The sequence below is a fragment of the Colobus angolensis genome, unplaced genomic scaffold, assembly GCF_000951035.1.
Source record: "Colobus angolensis palliatus isolate OR3802 unplaced genomic scaffold, Cang.pa_1.0 Scaffold2, whole genome shotgun sequence".
In the NCBI taxonomy this organism is placed as follows: domain Eukaryota; kingdom Metazoa; phylum Chordata; class Mammalia; order Primates; family Cercopithecidae; genus Colobus; species Colobus angolensis.
The window spans coordinates 23,735,202-23,754,295 of record NW_012115154.1 but is presented as its reverse complement, the minus strand read 5'-3'; the positions used below and the strand labels follow the sequence as shown (position 1 = coordinate 23,754,295).

The window sequence follows — 19,094 nt, the reverse complement described above, 5'->3', positions numbered from 1 at the left end:
CTTGGGAGGCTGAGGCAGGAAAATTGCTTGAACCGGACAGGCAGGGGTTGTGGTGAGCTGGGATCATGCCACTGCACTCCAGCCTGGGTGATGGAGACTCTGTCTTTAAAAAAAAAAAAAAAAACACTTTGGGAGGCCAGGGCAGGGGGATCACGAGGTCAAGAGATCAAGACCATGCTGGCCAACATGGTGAAACCTGTCTCTACTAAAAATACAAAAATTAGGTGGGTGTGGTGATGCGTGCCTGTAATCCCAGCTACTTGGGGGGCTGAGGCGGGAGAATGGCTTGAACTGGGGAGGCAGAGACTGCAGTGAGCGGAGACTGCACCACTGCATTCCAGCTGGCGACAAAGTGAGACTCCGTTTCAAAAAATATATATATATATACACACACACACACACACACACATACATAGAGACACACGAAGAGACAGAAATAATTTTAAAAAACCAAATAGAAATTCTGAAATTGAAAAATAACTGAAATGAATTCATTAGAGGGGCTCAGTAGATGTGAACTGGCAGAAGAATTAGCAAACCTGAAAACAGATCAACAGAGATGACATAATCCAAAGAACAGAAATCAGAAAATGAAAACTGAACACAGCCTCAAAGAAATGTGGGGCCATGAGGAGGCACAACAATATATGTATAATGGGAGCACCAGAAGGAGAGGACAGACAGGAGTAGGAAAAAATACTCAAAGAAATAATGGCTGACAACTTCCAAAATGTACTGGAAAATATCTATACATCCAGAAGGCTGGACAAACTCAAATGATAATAAACTCAGAGATTCACAAATACACACAACATAGTCAAAATGTTTCAAAGCCAAAGACACAGGAAAAAAACCTTGAGAGCACCAAGACAAAAATGACTCATCACCTACAATGGAACTGCAAGAGTTGTTTGTCAAAACAGAAGTAGCCAGAGGCTACTTAGCCAGATGACCTATTCAAAGTACTCAAAGAAAGAGACCTAAATCCACCAATGCGATCTTTCAAAAATTAAGGCGAAATAAAGACATTCACAGATTAACAAAACAGGAAGAAATTTGTTTCTAGCAGAATTGCTTGTAACTGTTGAATTGTGTTCTCCAAAAATATACACTTAAGTCTTACCACTCCTGCTGCCACCTGTGACTGTGATTTTATTTAGAAACAAGGCCAAGCATAGTGACTCATGCCTGTAATCCCAACACTTAGGGAGGCTGAGGTAGTCGCTTGAGGCCAGGAGTTCAAGACCAGCCTGGGCAATATATCCAGATCCTATCTCTACAAAAAAACTTTAAAAATTAGTTGGGTGTGGTGGTGTACACCTGCATGCAGTCTCAGCCATTCAGGAGGTTGCAGTGGGAGAACTGCTTGAGCCCAGGAGGCAGAGGGTGTAGTCAGCTATGACTGACTCACTGTAGTCTAGCCTGGGCAACAGAGAAAGCCCCTGTTTCTAAAACTTAAAAAGTTATTTACAGGTGTAATCAAGTTAGGATGAGATCACACTGGATATTAAAGAGGGCACTAAATTCAATGATGACTGATATCTACATAAGGAGAGGGAGATGTGGGTACAAACAGACATACACAGAGGAGAAAGGTCATGTGAAGCCAAAGACTCGAGTTATGCTGCCATAAGCCAAGGAATGCAGGAAGCCACCAAAAGCTGGAAGAGGCAAAGGATTCCCCCCTAGAGGCTTCCCAGGGAGTGTGGCCCTGCTGGTACATTAATATGGACTTCTGGGCTCCTGACCTGTGAACACATTTCTGTTGTTTTAATATACCCAGTGTACGGTATACTTAGATGCACAGATTCTACCTTTTATCTATATATTTGTTTATGAATTTGGCGATTTTCAGCCATTATTTCCTCAAATTTTTTTCTGTCAATTTCTTGCTCTTGTGGGTCTCCTATGTGTATATAAGTACACTTGGTGGTGTCCCATAGGTCTTTTAGACTCTGTTCATTTTTATGCATTATCATTCTGCTCTTCCAACGGGATCATCTCAATTGACCTTCAAGTTTGCTGATTCTTCTGCTTGCTCGAATCTGCTACTGATCCTCTCTAAAGAGCTTACTTTAGCTACTGTACTTTTGAGTTCCAGAAGTTGTTTCCTTCTAATAATTTCTCTATTACTATTCTCTACTTCTTCATATATCACTCTCTAGATTTCCTTTAGTTTTTTGGTTCATAGTTTCCTACAGCACTTTAAGCATATTTAAGAAGGTTAAAGCATCTGTCTAGTAAATCCCATGTCTGGGTATCCTTGTGGGTGGTTTCTATTTCTTTTTCTCCTATGAATGTGCCATACTTTCAGGCTTCTTTGTATACAATGTAATATTTTATTTACTATTTACTATTTAAAACTGGATGTTTTGTACATTGCAATGTAGTAACTCTAGAAACCAGATTCTCCTTCCCCAGAGTTGCTGCTGTTACACAATGAAGGTTGCTGTCCATCTGTTTAATGGCTTTTTAAAACTACTATTTATTATATTCCTTCTTAAGTGTGGTCACTGAAGTCTCTCTTCTGTTATCTCCCTAATAAACTAGTGACCTGGTAGATTTCCTTAAATGCCTGCATCCAATAAAAAGGAAAAATGAACAAAGCCGAAAGAGAAACCGCTTCAGCGGAGGGGGATGAAAATAACAGAGAGAGCCTCTGTACCAGCTCATCAGTGATGAAAACCAATGTTAGGTTCTAAAGTTCCAAAACGGTTGCTTCCAACAGTTCTTGCCAGGTCAATAGTTGTTCCACTGGAAGGACCGGCATCTGGAATTTCCCACTTGACTATCTTCTGTCACGTCACAGACTGGCAGAGTGGATTAAAAACAAACAAACAGCCAGGTGCAGTGGCTCTCACCTATAATCTCAGTACTTTGGGAGGCCAACGCCAGTGGATCACGAGGTCAGGAGGTTGAGACCAACCTGACCAAGATAGTGAAACCCCGTCTCTACTAAAAATATAAAAATTAGCCAGGCTTGGTGGCACATGCCTATAATCCCAGCTACTCAGGAGGTTGAGGCAGGAGAATCGCTTGAACCCGGGAGGTGGAGGTTGCAGTGGGCTGAGATCACACCACTGCACTCCAACCTGGGCGACAGAGCGAGACTCCATTTCAAAAAAAAAAATCCAACTATATGCTGCCTATTAGAGACTCACTTTAGACCCAAAGACACTAATAAATTGAAAGTGAAATGATGGAAAAAGATATTTCATGCAAATAGTAACCAAAAGGCAACTGGCACAGTTACACTAATACCAGGTAAAATAGATTTTTAAATTCAAAATTGTTTCAAAAATTAAGAATACTGTATACCAACCAAAGGGTCAATTCATCAAGATATAACAATTATAAACATATATGCACTGAAACAGAACACCAAAATTCATGTAGCAAATGCTGACAAAAATGAGGGGAGAAAGAGACTGCTCTACATTAATAAAGAATTCAACACCCCACTCTCAACACTCTCAACAAATATGAAATCCAGGTAAAAGATTAATAAGGATACAGAGGACTCAAATACTATAAATCAATTAGAACTAACAAATACAGGGTACTTGGACCAATAAGTGCAAAATATACATTATTTTTAAATGTACAGGATGCACTGTCCCTGATAAATGTTAGGCCAAAAAATAGTTCTAATGAATTTAAAAACATCAAAAGTCATGCTTCATGAAAACAAGAAGCATTCCCTATCAATGAAAACATAACCAAATTCCCAATATTTTATAAGCTAAAAATTTGGCTTGTGGCTTTTTTCTCATTAAGACACAGTGAAGGAAATAGTACTTAATCACAATCATCCATGGCAGACATTGCTAATTAATTAGAGCATCCACTGGGTACAGTGGCTGGAGCCTGTGGCCCTAGCTTCTTGGGAGCCGGAGAAGGGAGGACTGCTTGAGGTCAGAAATTTGAAGCTGCAGTGTGCCATGCTCATGCCTGTGCATGGCCACTGCACTCCAGCCTGGCCAAAATAGTGAGACCAAAAAGAGAAAAAAGGAGGAAAGAAAAGAGCATCCAATTCTGCTGAAACCAGAACATCTTTTTGCCAGGCTAGCTAATAGCAATCACCTAGAAACCTTGTAGCCAGTACACAATCCCCAGCCTCCTCACTGATTTTTGATTCTGGGCTCTTTCTGCTTTTTAAAGCTCCCACTAATTCTGACGGACAGCTAGGGCTAGGAATCCCTGTGTTCATCTCACACTGTGCGTCAGGGCAGGATCTCCGGAAGGAAACGTAACTGCCATCGTGCTACACAGCACTTTCTGGAAACTTTAGTTAAATACACAAAAGCCAAAATTAGAGGCCAGGATCATCAAAAATAATTAAAGTAAGTATTTTCCCAAAGGAGAGACACCATAAAACAGCTAAGGAAAGTGGCTGTTGAAATCATTCCAAATTTGGAGAATGCAAGATAAGGAGAAAATATGAATAGAACTGAAGGGTCATGAAACCTGTATTCTTCACTCAACAACTATTTCTTGACCACATAATATATGCCAGGCACTGTTCTAGACACCTGACATACAAAAAAAAAATCTTCACCTTGTGTAGGTTACATTCTAGTAAGAAAAGACAAACAGTAATCCCAATAAACTAATATATGGTACATAACTTAAGGTCTTTATTGGAAAAGACTAGAGCAGGAGGGTAAAGAAGACAGGAAATGAGGTAAGGGTCAGCTGGTACAAACTGGGCTGACTATAATTTTAAAGAGAATAGAGTAAAACTTAAGAAACAAACCAGTATTACATGTTAATGCGACATATTTTAATGACAAAAAGTCTATAAAACAAATATTATTTACAGTTTTCCAAAACTCTTTAATGTCTGACTTTATAGAAAACAGCTGAATTCTTCTATCTCCTTCGCATTCAATCTCCTGTGATATACTTTTTTTTCCTGAGACAGAGTCTCATTCGATATATTTTTTGACTGAAATACATGAAAGAAATTCGACTCCAAATAGATACGTAGTTGTAAAAAGATGTACTTTGTCTTTTCAAACAATTTCAGATATTCTTCTTTGATACTACACTAATAATCAAAAAGTGGCCATTTCTTAAAGATTGGCTGCAATGCAGAATCTGAAGCCACAGCAATGAATATTTCATACCCTCTTATGTTAAAGTACAAGTGTGTCTTGCATTGTCATTGGATCTTTAACCATGATTTTGTGCCACGATGCAGTGGTCATTTTGAAAACATTGGTTACCTGATTCATGTAGTACTCCAAATGCTAACACATTTCATTATCCAATATACAAAATCACACTGGTTAATAACATCACCAATCCCATCAGGAAAGTCTTCAAGTGCTGGGAAGTTCTCAAGCTCACAGTTATCAAATACAAGTATTCCAAAATTCTCATTTTTGTCTGAAAACTTACATGTTATCATTGGCAACAAATAATGTACACTGTTTTACCTGAAGTGACAAGCTCACTTCATTTTCAAGAATCTATCTGCCAAGCACTAAAATCTGAATAACCACAGTCTGTCAACTGTCCTTTCAAGTAAAAATGATGTTCTACAGAAGAAATAAGAAAAGCCAGCGCACCTCACTATTAAATTGAACAAGTACCTTTTTTTTCTTTTTTAAAGAGATGGGGTCTTGCAATGTTACCCAGACTGGACTGAACTCCTGGGTTCAAGTGATCTTCCTGCCTCAGCCTCCAAGTCGCTGAGAATACAGGTGCACACTACTCTGCCAGCTGGACAGGCACTTTTCCTGAAGACAACTGTTACACTTCATGATGAAACAGAAGTCCTTTATGTATATGCTTCCTATTTGTCACAAATATTTTTTAAATGCACTCTAGGATCAAGATTTAATTAAATACTTGCCACTGCCTTAACGCTAAAACACCAGAAAATGTACCCACCGTTACTTTTGCAACACTGATGCAAATGTCAGCAAGGTAAAAAAAAAAGGCAAACTGCCTTAGTAACATTATGAAAATAGTCTGACTTCACAGACACTCTGAAACAGTCTTGGGGACTCCCAAGACTTTTGAGAAATACTGTTCATCATTGAGCGAACAAAGGTAGTATGTACAAGGATGTTCATCAAGAAGTGTTTTATTAATAGGAAAAAGTAGAAATAAACCAAATGCCCAACAAAAAAAGCCAGAGCAGAGAGGTCAAATAAAAGTATAGTCATGTAGTTACATATTAGGCAGCAATAAGAATTTTAAAGTCAAACTATGTTTCCTGACATGAAAAAATACCCCCAATAATATCATGGAGGGGATCATACAATATGGTACGACCATTGTGTATGTAAAATGTATGTGTACACGTGTGCCCAGGATATAAGCCAAACTGCTATACTGGTAGTTATCTCTTCACACAGAATTATAGATTTATGGTCCTCTTTATTCTTCCTTAAACTTTTAAAACACTCATTTATTAACGTAATAGCTTGATTATCTATACTAGACTAATACACGATCATTATGAAATATTACTACAATACCTAAAAGCACAAAGATATTAAAATCATCCCAAATTTCTCTGATAAAAACAATTGTACAACTAGGAGAACATCACCACCAATGTTTATCCATGCACACAGATGAACACATAATGTGTGGACAAAATTATTAAAACAGCACAACATATAATATTTTTAATGAAGTATTAAATTTCATATTACATAAATTTATCAGCAAAAAAGCAAACGAATTTAAATTAACAGAATGACTGAAATTTGAGTAAAGATTCCAAAACAAAAAATACATACAAACTGATGACAGCTGGGGAAAATCAAGTTTGGTTTGACACACTAGGTAATAACTGAGATGAAGGCTCATAATGACTATATTTTTGTCAAGTAGATGGGCATTCCAGGGAAATAACAGCACAGAGGCTAAGAAGTGCTCACCAGCCTAGAGCACAGCGAGGAGTTCAGGTAAGTTGACATACTCATAGACAGAAGTAGTCAGAAAGAAAAGGTGGTAAAGATGTGGGGCATTACTAGAAAAGCAACGTGAGAAAGCTATACTTCATATGCAACACAACCCCAGTTTAGAAAGGGTAATCTAGTAGCAAGAAGCAAGAACTAATTAATCGCTAAAACATAAACAATGGTAAAACAAAATAACTACAAACCAAGCATTAAGGAAAAAAAAATGTGGTTAGCATCGCAGCGAAGAAACAGACGGGAGAATAAGACAAATGCATGAACTAGAAACTGTCAATTTAGAAATTCCAAGGCACGTTGACTGACTGAAAATAACAATGAAGGAGAAGTCAATGAAAACATCAGCATTTTGAGTCTGGAATATTAGCTGTGGATTGACGGATACATGTGCTGGTTTGAGGGTGGGGTAGAAGTTAATTAGTTTGGTTTTTAAAATGCTGCATTTGTATTATTACACTTCACTCAGCCATCTTTTGCAGTATTTTTTAAAAGTCTGACTTGCTGACTGTACTAAATTGCACAATCATACTGCAACACCAACAATTCCATTCAACCCTAACACTAATCATCTGGAGTTAGGGCAGGCCCCACAGATTAAGGACTCAGTTTCACAAAGCTGCCCCACTTCAAATGCCAACTGCAACGAGGTGCCCAGGCTACTCACACTTATCCCTGGCTAAAGTCTAGAAATGCTGGGGTTATCACACCTCCCCCCATTGCTATTACTATAACAATTCACAGGACTCAGGAAAACACTGTACTTACTATTACAGTTTATTATAAAGGATACAAATGAAGAGCCAGATGAAGAGGAACACAGGGCTAGTGTGACGGGTCAGGCTGCACCACCCTCCTAGCACCAGGAGGTGCTCACCAACTCAGAAGCTCCCTAAACCCAACGATTAAATCACTGACTAATGGTGATTACAACCAATCTCCAGCCCCTCTCCCCTCCAGGGAGGCTGGGGGTTGAGGCTGAACATTCTCACCCTCTTAACATGGGGTTAGTTTTTCTGACAAGCCCCCACCCCAAAGCTATCTAGGGCCCCCATCCCCGCTATAAGCCATCTCATTAGCATAGAAAAGATAGTAAATTCAAAAGTTTCCAAGGTTCTGCCTAGGGAACCAGGGCAGAAAAAAATATTCATTTTTTAATCATACCACAGCATCCCCCAAAAGGGCATGTCCATCAGAACCTTAGAATGTAGCCTTATTCAGAAATAGAATCTATGCAGATGGAATGAGTTAAAATGAAGTCATTCTGGAGTAAGACTGGCCCCTAAATCCAAGGACTGGTGTGGCAATTCCATTTCAGGGTATACACTCTAAAGAACTAAAAGCAGATACTTGACGTATTAATATACTCAGGCTCACATTAGTATTATTTACAATACCCAAAAGGTGGAAGCAACTCAAGAGTCTATTGAAGGATATATGGCTTTAAAAAAAAAGAAAGTAGCGGAGATACACAATGGAATATTATTCAGCCTTAAGAAGGAAGTTCTGACACATGCTACAACACTGATGAACCCTGAAGACATGGCGCTAAGTGAAATAATGACTGAAAATTTATAGGGCAAGCTAGCACAAGAACCCTGTACAGCCTCCTTGTATTCTTAATATTTCTGAGTCATTTCCCTGTTTTTCTTTAGAATACAGACAAAACCTTTTTAAAGTTCCAGTTCATAGCAGTCATACTAAATATAAACCAAGAAGAAGAAATGTGTCCACATTAGTCCAGCGTATCCAAGAAAGCCAAGGGGTAAAAGATTAACTGAGCAAAACGAAAGAGGTCAATGCCCTCCTTAACTGGAAAATCTTCTTCTAAGGGCTAAACATTGTACAAGACATTCCATTTTAACAGGGGAATCAATTTTCCTTCAAGACTGAAGATAACTACCAAATTTCCATAATTCTCTACCATGCAGCAATTAGACATCTACAGTTACAAACTTTTACTTACCATTCTATGTCTTCTTCTTTTCCAGAATCCTGGACTTGGATTAGACACCATATAGACTATTAGCTTGGGATAGAGTTCTAGCAATTAGCTAATCTAAGCGTCAGCAAACCAAAGCCCATGGGCCAAGTAGGGCCTGCCACCTGTTTTGCCCAAATTTAGCTACCACCCATCTATGTAAATAAGCTTTTAATGGAACACAGCTATTCCAATTTAGGCATATATTGTCTATGTCCATGGCTGCTTTCGAGGTAAATGGCAGAGTTCAGTGCTTCCAACAAAACCCATCTGCCCTGCAAGCCTAAAATATTTACTATTTAACCCTTCACAGAAAAAGTTTGCTGACCTTTGTATCCCAAAGGTTCTCAACTTTCTTTCTCCTCAGTATCACACTCATGTATAGTATGTTCCTAGTTCAAATCACTAGTAGTCAAAATTCTTTATTTTATAGATGAAGAAATCCAGATCCTTTATTTAAATATTAACTAGAAATCAGGTAATGTCCAATAATTTCTAAGTGAACATATGAGCCTTACAGTATAACTATTAAGTTCTGAGTAGCCAAGCCAAATTTTCAGAAAGCGTTCCTACACCATGTTGCTTTAGAAATAATTTGTAGTCACTGTTTTAAAAATCTCTTATGTTGTTACATGGGCCCCAGGACAGGTTCTCCCTAAAATGAACTTTTTGTTTATGAAGTATAGTGCTCATTGGTCATTTGTTTGTCTTTCAATGAACTTTCATCATTCAGGGTTTAAAAATCAATTATAACAGAAGTCCTGCTTGATACAAGATAGAACCCCTTCTATTATGGAAGTTATAAAGGCTTGCTCTATCAACCTGGGTAGCCAGGAAGAGACAAATGAGCTGAGCTCACCCTCCTGGATGTTCCCATTATGACTTAAAATCTACAGGAACTGACACTCATTTCTTTTCCCAGGAACCTAGACGTTCTATTTTTTTTTGTTTTTTGTTTTTTTTTTTTTTTTTTGGTGAGACGGAGTTTCCCTCTGTTGCCCAGGCTGGAGTGCAGTGGCGCGATCTCGGCTCACTACAATCTCCACCTCCCAGCCTAGTCATACAGCCTTCTAAATGGCTGAGTTTAAGTTTAAGGGATGAAATGTCAAACAAAGGGGAGAAAATGTTGTTAAAAACTTCTAAAATGAAAAAAGGTCACATAAAAATGATTAGGAATCAGAATGTCCTCAGACTTCTCAAGAACAGATCTAGATGCCAGAAAACACAGCAATACCACCAAAAATCTTACAAAAATGAACTCAAATCTAAAATTCTGAACCCAATCAAACCACCAATCAAGTTGTGAAAATTAAAAGTTCCTTCAAACTGAGGAGTCTCAGTCTCAAAAAATTTACCTTCAACATACACACTTAAGAAGCTGTGGGTCGGGCGCAGTGGCTCATGCCTGTAATCCTAGCACTTTGGGAGACCAAGGCAGGCAGATCACCTGAGGTCAGGAGTTCCAGACCAGCCTGGCCAACATGGCGAAACCCAGTCTCTACTAAAAATACAAAAATTAGCTGGGTGTGGTAGCATGTGCCTGTAATCCCAGCTACTTGGGAGGCTGAGGCAGAAGAATTGCTTGAACCCAAGAGGCGGAGGTTGCAGTGAGCCGAGATCACACCACTACTACACTCCAGCCTGCCTGGGAGATAGAGCAAGACTCTGTCTCAAAACAAAACAAAACAACAACAACAACAACAAAAAAGAAGCTATGGCACTGCTTAACTCTGTATCAATGTGGAAATCTGAACATAAAGAATAATTTTTCTAGGAAAATTTAAATGATCGCAATTTATTTTTCATCTTATAAAACTAAATAAATCAATAATAATACAGGAAATTGAAAAGATAACTTTTTTAAAGGGAACCAGACCCAAATGGCTCTGGAGAAAAGAGTTCTTCCACAGTCAATAAGAGATTTTTACACTGTCCCAAAAAATTTCACAACTCATTCTAAAAACCAACATATCATAAATAAAAGGACAGCACAAATGTACACAGAAATACCAAGGAAGAAAACAATAAGTCAGTCTCCCTTATCATCACAAATAAATCCTAAAATGAAATCCAACAGTATATTAAAAAGAACAAAATGTGCAGATCAAGATTTTGAACCCCAGAATGCATGCTTAGTTCAGCACTGGAAATCTATCAAAACACTACATTAAGAGATTAAAGAACAGAGGAAGAACTCATAATCACAACAGACGCAGAGAAAGCATTTCGCAGCTCAGAGGCAGCAGTGGGGATGGCAGTCAGTGTTCCCGGTGCAGTGATGCTAAAGGGGTCAATAAGAACCTGCCCTCAAAATATTGTGATTGTGCATTGTGACCTGTCCGGTGGTTCTCTGAGGAATCAGCTCAGAGATACCGCCTCAGAACTCTCTCAGGGCTAGAGCAGCATCCCAGGCAGTGCTTGTCAAGAGCATTTAAAGACATCCACTAACCAGGGTCACCTGGGACAAGTGATGATGGACAAGGAAAGCAACACACAAACTGAAAAGCCTGGGGAAGAAGAGGCTGAGGAGGAAAACATATGAAGGAATGGGAGTGTGGAGGGCTCCCATGTATACCGGGAAATCTGGAAGACAAGACCATGCACACGCTGAAGGCTGGGCACATGCTCAGAAAACAACTGGAAAGAACCCTAGATTTAACCTCTGGTTGATCTTTGCGCTCCACATATGCAGAAGGTGAGGCTAAGGAGGGGGTGATAAGTGGCCTGCATAAGCAATGAAGTAACCTCAGCTACCTGTAAGCACAGGAGTTTTTGTTTGTTTTTTGGTTTGGGTTTTGTTTTATTTGTAGCTCCAGACATTTGAGGACATCTCCATCAGATCACTGGCTGGGCAATGACACAACACAACGGAGACATCGGTGACCACAAGAGACAAGAAATAAGAGTCTCTTTTCATTTGGCAAGTCATAAAAAACCAGACAACTGAAGCCCACAACAAGAAACAGCAAACCCAGAAAAGGGGCAACATTGTGACTTCCCAAATTTCCACATCACAATATTTAAAATGTCCAATTTTCAGTCCCAAAACTGAGGGACTGAAAAAATCAAGTTAACATGATTTAATCAGTTACACGGGTAAATCATGTGGAATTGACTAACATACATTAGGATACAATTATAGATAATTTTTCAGAATCATACAGAAAACATGTCATTCTTTAATTCATTCCCCAAGTATTTGTTTAACACATGCTATGTGCCAGGAACATTTGGAATGCGTGGTAAAATAGATGGCATTTTTTGTCCTCATGAGGCTTACAGGCTACTGTGGGAGGCAGATTTAAAAAACAAGTAAATAAGTAAAGAAAATTACAAATTAAGATAAACGTTCTGAAGAAAACAAGCGTGCTACAGGTGAAGAAACAGGAAAATATTGAAATTATCCAGTCTAAGGAGCAGGGGAACAAAAATAAACAGAGCCTTAAAAAACAGGGGGACATCATTAAAAGTACCAATCTATGCATTACGGGAGTCCCAAAAGGAGAAAACAGAGTACCAGGAAAAAGAATTGGAGAAAAAAATAAAAAGCTTCCAAATTTGGTGAAAGACATGAACCTACATAATCAAAAAGTTCACCACTCCAAGCAGAATAAATCTGGAGACCCACACCGAGACACATTATGATCACACTATCAAAAGTCAAAGACAAAGAGGATCTTGAATACACCAAGAGAGAAGTGGCATGTCATGTACCAAGGATCCTCCACAAGATTAACAATTTCTCATCAGAAACTACGGAAGCCAGAAAGTGATAGGATGAAATATTTAATATGCTGAAAGATAATAATTGTCAACCAAGAATTATTTATCTGACAAACTGCCATTCAAAAAATTATATCCCCAGGTATGACCTAAGGGACTCTGTCATTAGTACACCTGCCCTACAAGAAATGCTAAAAGTACTCATGGCTGAAATGAGAGAGGCTATTTTTTCCCCACTCCTCAAACTCCCTTGATTGAAGCTAAGAAATTAAGCATGAAAGATTTTCTTGAAGGAAAAAAAAAAGAAGTAAATGGCTATACACACAGAATTATCGGTATGAAAATACCTCATTTATCAGCACTATTAGTGATTTAAATGCTCCAAAAATGTCCTACCAGGTAAATTTTACCTGTTGAAGTACTAAAACTTGTTTCACTTTCACAATTTCGAATGAAAACCTTCCGCACCATGCTTCATACTTTACTGCCTTACTACATACTGACACAGTGGAAGGAACACTGAACTAGGAGTCAAAAGACCTAAATTCGAATCTACTTCCCTTTCTTAACAGTTAGGTGGCTGAACGTTTCTGGGCTAGTTTACTCTCAAATGTAAATTAAGATAACTGGTTTAGTATCTAAAGTCTTAACTCATCCCAGCAGTGTATCTTGCTATAAAATTTTACCAGCCTGGGGTTTGAAATACACAAAAGCAGATACTAGATGATGGGTATGTGGATTCATTATTCTACTACTGGGTGTGTTTGAAATTTTCCATTAAAACTTTTTATTTCTAAGAATCGACTAGAAAACAAAAAATTTACAAGCACCCATTTTTTTACCTCACCTATAAAATTAGATTAGCTAAGGCCCAAGAATGCTGTTGTAAATCTTAAGCAAGATAATGCACTCACCAGGTTGGAGGCTTTTTACAATTTGTGTACTGATTTTTTATTTTATATTTTACAAGGAAGCACTGGAACTAAGAAGATCTTAAAACTCATTAAACTATTTGTTCCTTCCCCAAAAATGCCATGTTTTTGCCTTTATGTTTTTGTTTTCAGTCTCCAATAAATAACAGTTGTCATTCCCTCTGTTATTAGTAAGGATAGCAATTCCATTCCTCTATCCTTACTACTTGACTGCAATACCAAATGACTCCTTTGAAATGTATCATGGCAGGGCATGGTGGGTCATGTAATCTTCGCACTCTGAGAGGCTGAGGCGGGCAGATCACTTGAGCCCGAGTTTAAGACCTGCCTGGGCAACACGGCAAAACCCTGTCTCTAAAAAAAATACAAAAATTAGCCAGGCATTGTGGTGCACACCTGCAGTCCCAGCTACTCAGGAGGCTGAAGTGGGAGAATCAACTGAGCCCAGGAGGCCAAGGCTACAATTAGCCATGATCATACGACTGCACTCCAGTCTGGGCAACAAAGCAAGACCCTGTTTCAAAAAAAAAAAGTAAAAAATAAGCAAACACTCCTACAGACACTTTGTGGTACCCATTTTGGCTATCCAGATTATGGATAGCCAAAAAAGCCTGTTTATCTGGATTACATTCAGTGATATTACTATTTTACTATCCAGATTATGGATAGCCAAAATCCATTTTATTCAATAAATATTAACCACTTACTATACAGGAGACCAGTGATTTTCAAACTGACAATCTTGAACATTTTGTGGGTTGTGAAAATAATCTAGGCCACAATCAGCATTTTACTGTAATGAAATAGAAAACATTAGAGTGCATGGCATAGTACGGACCAGCATTGTTCATGAAATTTTTTTTAACTTTTATGTATGTACTAAATCACAATGTCAATCACATTTCTGTGGCTGCCATTTTAAAAAGTTTGAAAGCCACTGTGCTAGACAATATGCTAAACTGAGCTGCCAAATAAGCTATCTGTAGCTATCAATAAGGTATTACCAATGTAAATATTTCTCTAAGCTAACATGATTTTAATCAGTTACACAGGTAAGTCACATGGAAATGACTAACATAACTTAGGATATAATTATATTATTTCCTATTTGTAAAGAAAACATTTCATTCTTTAATTCATTCACCAAATGTTTGTTGAACACATGCTACATGCCAGGAAAACGTGGAATGCTGGTAAAACAGGCAGCATTTTTGTGCTCATGAGGTTTACAGGCTACTGTGGGAGGCAGATTTTAAAAACAAGTAAAAATGAAGAAAATTACAAATTGAGATAAACATTCTAAAGAAAACAAGGGTGCTACAGAATGAAGAGAAGAGAGGCACAAGAGCAAGAGACAGACATTCCTCAGATAGAATGAATTCTCAAGGAAAGCCTCCCTTAAGAGCATGAGACCCACTGGATCAGGAGTCAGCCCTGGCAAGAGGGGACAGGAACAGTCCAAGATGAACTTCCAGGATAAGGGAAACAATCACACAACATGCTGGTGGGGTAGGCAGGGACTGAGTCATATAGAACTCACAAACCTTGGCAAGGAGTTTGGTTTGAATCGAAGAGCAAAGGAAATTCTGGCACTTGTGACAAAATGGAAGGAAAAACTCCAAAGCATCGTGAATAAAGCCTACTTATTCTTCTAAAATAGCAATTCTCAAAACTTCGGACCTCAAAATTATTGAAGACCCAAAAAACCCTGTTTATCTGGATTACATTCAGTGATATTACTATTTTAGAAATTTAAAATGAGAAACGTAAAGGAATACACAAGCATATATTCCATTAGCCATCAGCATAACGTCTTCAGATATTATTCAGCCTCTAGAAAAAATACAAATAACACCTTAGTCTTTCTAATGAAAAGAGTGTTGACCCAAGAGTTCCCAGATTACACTGGGAATGCTGTAACACAGGTAATTCCGACCCCCAGAAAGATAGGTGAGCTATATATTTTTAAATTTTAATTAGAAAGTCTCAGAACACGCAAACATGTATTTAAACTGAAAGAAAAGTGGCATATAACAAATCAAATTGCCAGAAGCGACATTCCTACACTTACTCTTCGTAGTTTTGTTTTTTCATTTTGTCAGGCAAACGTTTTGATAGTTGGGCCAAAATTCCTAAACAGGATGACTGCAACCTAACCATCTGCTAGCATTTACTAAAAAATACTTCTCGAGTATACACTAGACTAGCTTTTCAACGTTTCAATGGTAAGAACTAATCCCAAATGCTTTTGTTATCCATATTTTACCATCTTTTCAAAGTTTTCAAAATAATCATTTAAAACGTCACTTTCAAGTATCTCTCCACGTTTTTAAAACCCCCAGTGATATGTAATTTTACCTGAAAGTAGTTTTACCTACAATTTTTTAGAGATAGGTGTTTCACCAATATTGTTCATGCTTGCAAACAAGAGAAACTATCCAAAGGAACTGACTCAGTATCTAAACCTTTTGCGTCACGTTTTCACTTTTGCAAGACGCAAATAAAACACTAACAGGTTTTTATTAGACAAGTTAATTTAAAACAGGGATTTATTAAGACTATTTCTCAAGAAATCGCTTTCCAAAATGGCCTACTGTCGCACATTCCTTCACACAGGTGAATCTCTTCACCTGTTATGTTTTTGTAACGGGCCTGAAATCAATCTAAATCTGTCAGGATGGCCCCACAATCTTAACCACCCACCCTACAGCGACCTGCCCCGCTCTCCCTAAGTGACACTGTCGCGGTGGGGGGGGGGGCGCGGGAGCGCTCTACTAACCATGGGACACAAGGCCGGCTTCGGCACTTAATGCCCGCCAACGCCAGAGATGGGCCTGACACTTTAGGCAGCCTTGCAAAGTAGAGGACACACGGAAGTTCACAGGTAAGTACGATCTGCACAGCGGAGAGGAGGAGCGAGCCAGGGATAATGACAATAGGGAAGGAAGGCGGGGGAGAAAACTGAATAGGCCGAACACAAAGACAGTCGGAGCCGCGGAGAGCCTCGTCCTCTCCTAAGCGGGAAGGCCCGCCGGCCAGCACCCCCGCCCACCGCGGCTCGGCCCCGGTCCCCCGAGCCCGGCGGCCTCACGTACCTCCGGCGCCTGCTCCTCCGCTGGCTCCCAGAGCGGCCGCCATGGCACTCGCGGGGCCCGGCCTTCAGCCTCGCCCACCAAGCCAGCTGGTGGGCCAACGTGCCTGGTCCGGGCCCGGGTACTGGTGGCGGAGGACAGGGAAGGGAGGGGGCTGCAGGAGGCAGAGGCGAAGCCGGGCGTTTCGCGGTCCACAGCTGCCCCTTCGCCTCCGCAGGAAGAAAACAACAAACTACCGCAACATGGCCGCGGGCCCGCGCCCGCCGCGGTGCACCCTGGGATGATGGAAGCCGGGAGGCGGGCGGGCGCCAGGGCCTGCCCCCGCCGAGGCCGTAGCAGCCTTGAGGCCGCCGCCGAGTTTCGGACGGGGCGCGTGCAACGCAAACACCCGGCAGCCACCTCCGCCCGGCTCCTGAAACCCAAATGTTTGAAGCAGGGCGGGGACGACTGCTGGCCGTAGGTAGATTCCGGGTTCAGTCGTAAGGCGCTTTGCAGCAGTCGGCAAAGCGAAGCTTTACGGCAGCCGGTCTCCCGTTAGGAGTTGGAGAGGGAAGGCCCAGCGTACGGTCCCCGGTCAGGGGGAACTTAACTATCGTTTCTGTGCCTGGACAGTAGGAGAGTGGGGTCTGAATGAGCTGCAGTAGTGAACGCCGACGGCTTGTGTTGAGGGCAGGAAAGGGTGCGCACAACTCTGGCAGGTGCTTCTGCGAGCTGGGATGAGCGCCGCCCGCCCCGTACTAACGTGCACGCGCACTCGTGTGACTCCCACAAGCCCCCACTTCCTACGACCCGAGAGGCTCCGGACCCCCCGTCCCTTTCCCCGCGCCTGGCTGGCCAGCGGGCAACGCCGGGCCCTAGTGGGCTCTGCCCCTGCGCTTTGCGGCCCTGAGAACAAGACATGAGCAGGACCGACAGCGCCCCCCACGCCTGTCTGAGTTTTCATTTTTGAGCGGTGAGAAAGGTTAAGAAACGAAGCCCTCATACGTGACGTAAAGGAAAGAGTGCTGGGTGGTCAGACAGCTGTGGACGAAAGGGCTCAGGGATTTTGGGGGTGTGGGGCCCAGGAAGGCGCGTCTGAGTGGTCGCAGTGGGGGAAGGGGGTTAACTAAGTACACACCAGCTGCAAACATTGATTCCATATCGATGAATGAGGGGCTGAGGTGAGGCGTGCTGACCCAGCAGTGAGACTGGACAGGTAGGCAGGGGCCAGGATTCCGGACTTTGGGACGTTTTTCTGACTCTGTGGGGTCTATTGAAAGATTTTAGGAACAATTTACATGATAAGATTTGTATTTTAAAAAGGTGACTAATACAACAATGTAGAGGACCCTGCAGTGTGGAGAGGCATGAAACTGGAGGTCCAATGCCGTGAGGTAACCAAGATGTCCATACAGAAGATGCATTGGTGGATGGGTGAAGAGATGGTAAAACGGTACGTGTAATAAAATGCTGGCCAGGCGCGGTGGTCACGCCTGTAATCCCAGCACCTCGGGAGGCTGAGGCGGGCGGATCACGAGGTCAGGAGATCTAGATCATCCTGGCCAACATGGTGAAACTCCTTCTCTACTAAAAATACAAAAATTAGCTGGGCGTGGTGGCGCCCGCCTGTAGCCCCAGCTACTCGGGAGGCTGAGGCACAAGAATCGCTTGAAACTAGGAAGCGGAGGTTGCAGTGACCCGAAATCACACCACTGTACCCTAGCCTGGCGACAGAGCGAGACTCTGTCTCAAAAAATAAAATAAAAATGCCAATGGTAGAATCATCGTAGCTAAAAGAATATTTACGGTAAAATTATTCAATTTTTGTAGGTTTGAAATTGTAATTTTTTATCAAAAAATAAACATTCCTGGATTAATAGCTAACGTAAATAATACCTAAAATAAAAATCAGGAACGTTTTTAAAAATAATTATTCAACTATGAGAAATCATTCCCCAAAAAAAAATGTTTTGCAAGCAACGCATTGAAAAATGGTCTCTATTAGCACATTAATACATCCATACTTAAATGGCTTGAACTCTTTATCACCTTTCATTATTTTTTGAACTGTGGAGGATGGCGTGCTTAACTCAGAAAATATTTTTCAGGATAATTCAGTGGTGATCTTGAGAAGAATTCCACAAAAAAAAAAAAAAAAAACAGATTAACAGATGAAACAATCTCATAAGCCACTTCACACTGAATTTCTCTAGAACAAGAATCTATAAAATTTTTTGATCAAACACCCACTGGAAAAATTTTTGAACATGGACACCCAATATTTGAAGTTCTTGGTAAATTACTGTGAGTAAAGATTTAACCAACCCCTTTTCCTTATCTGTGAACAAATTTCAGTTTGTGTTAACTTTAACTTGCCATGGAAACCTTATGAAGGCAGAATGTTCATTGTGGTATAAAACAACATTGGTTGTAGGCCAAGCGCGGTGGCTCA

The 19,094-nt window shown here is 40.5% G+C and overlaps 1 protein-coding gene across 1 annotated transcript in view; it reads right to left on the bottom strand.

Annotated features, from left to right (window-relative positions):
* Nucleotides 1-17,077, bottom strand: part of RBM33 (RNA binding motif protein 33) — a 134,447-nt gene extending 117,370 nt beyond the window's left edge. Inside the window, exon 1 of the mRNA XM_011941593.1 lies at nt 16,667-17,077. Coding sequence (XP_011796983.1) covers nt 16,667-16,709 — 43 coding nt within the window. The 5' untranslated portion in view covers nt 16,710-17,077. The remainder of the gene's footprint in view (nt 1-16,666) is intronic.
* Between the last annotated feature and the right edge of the window lie 2,017 nt (nt 17,078-19,094).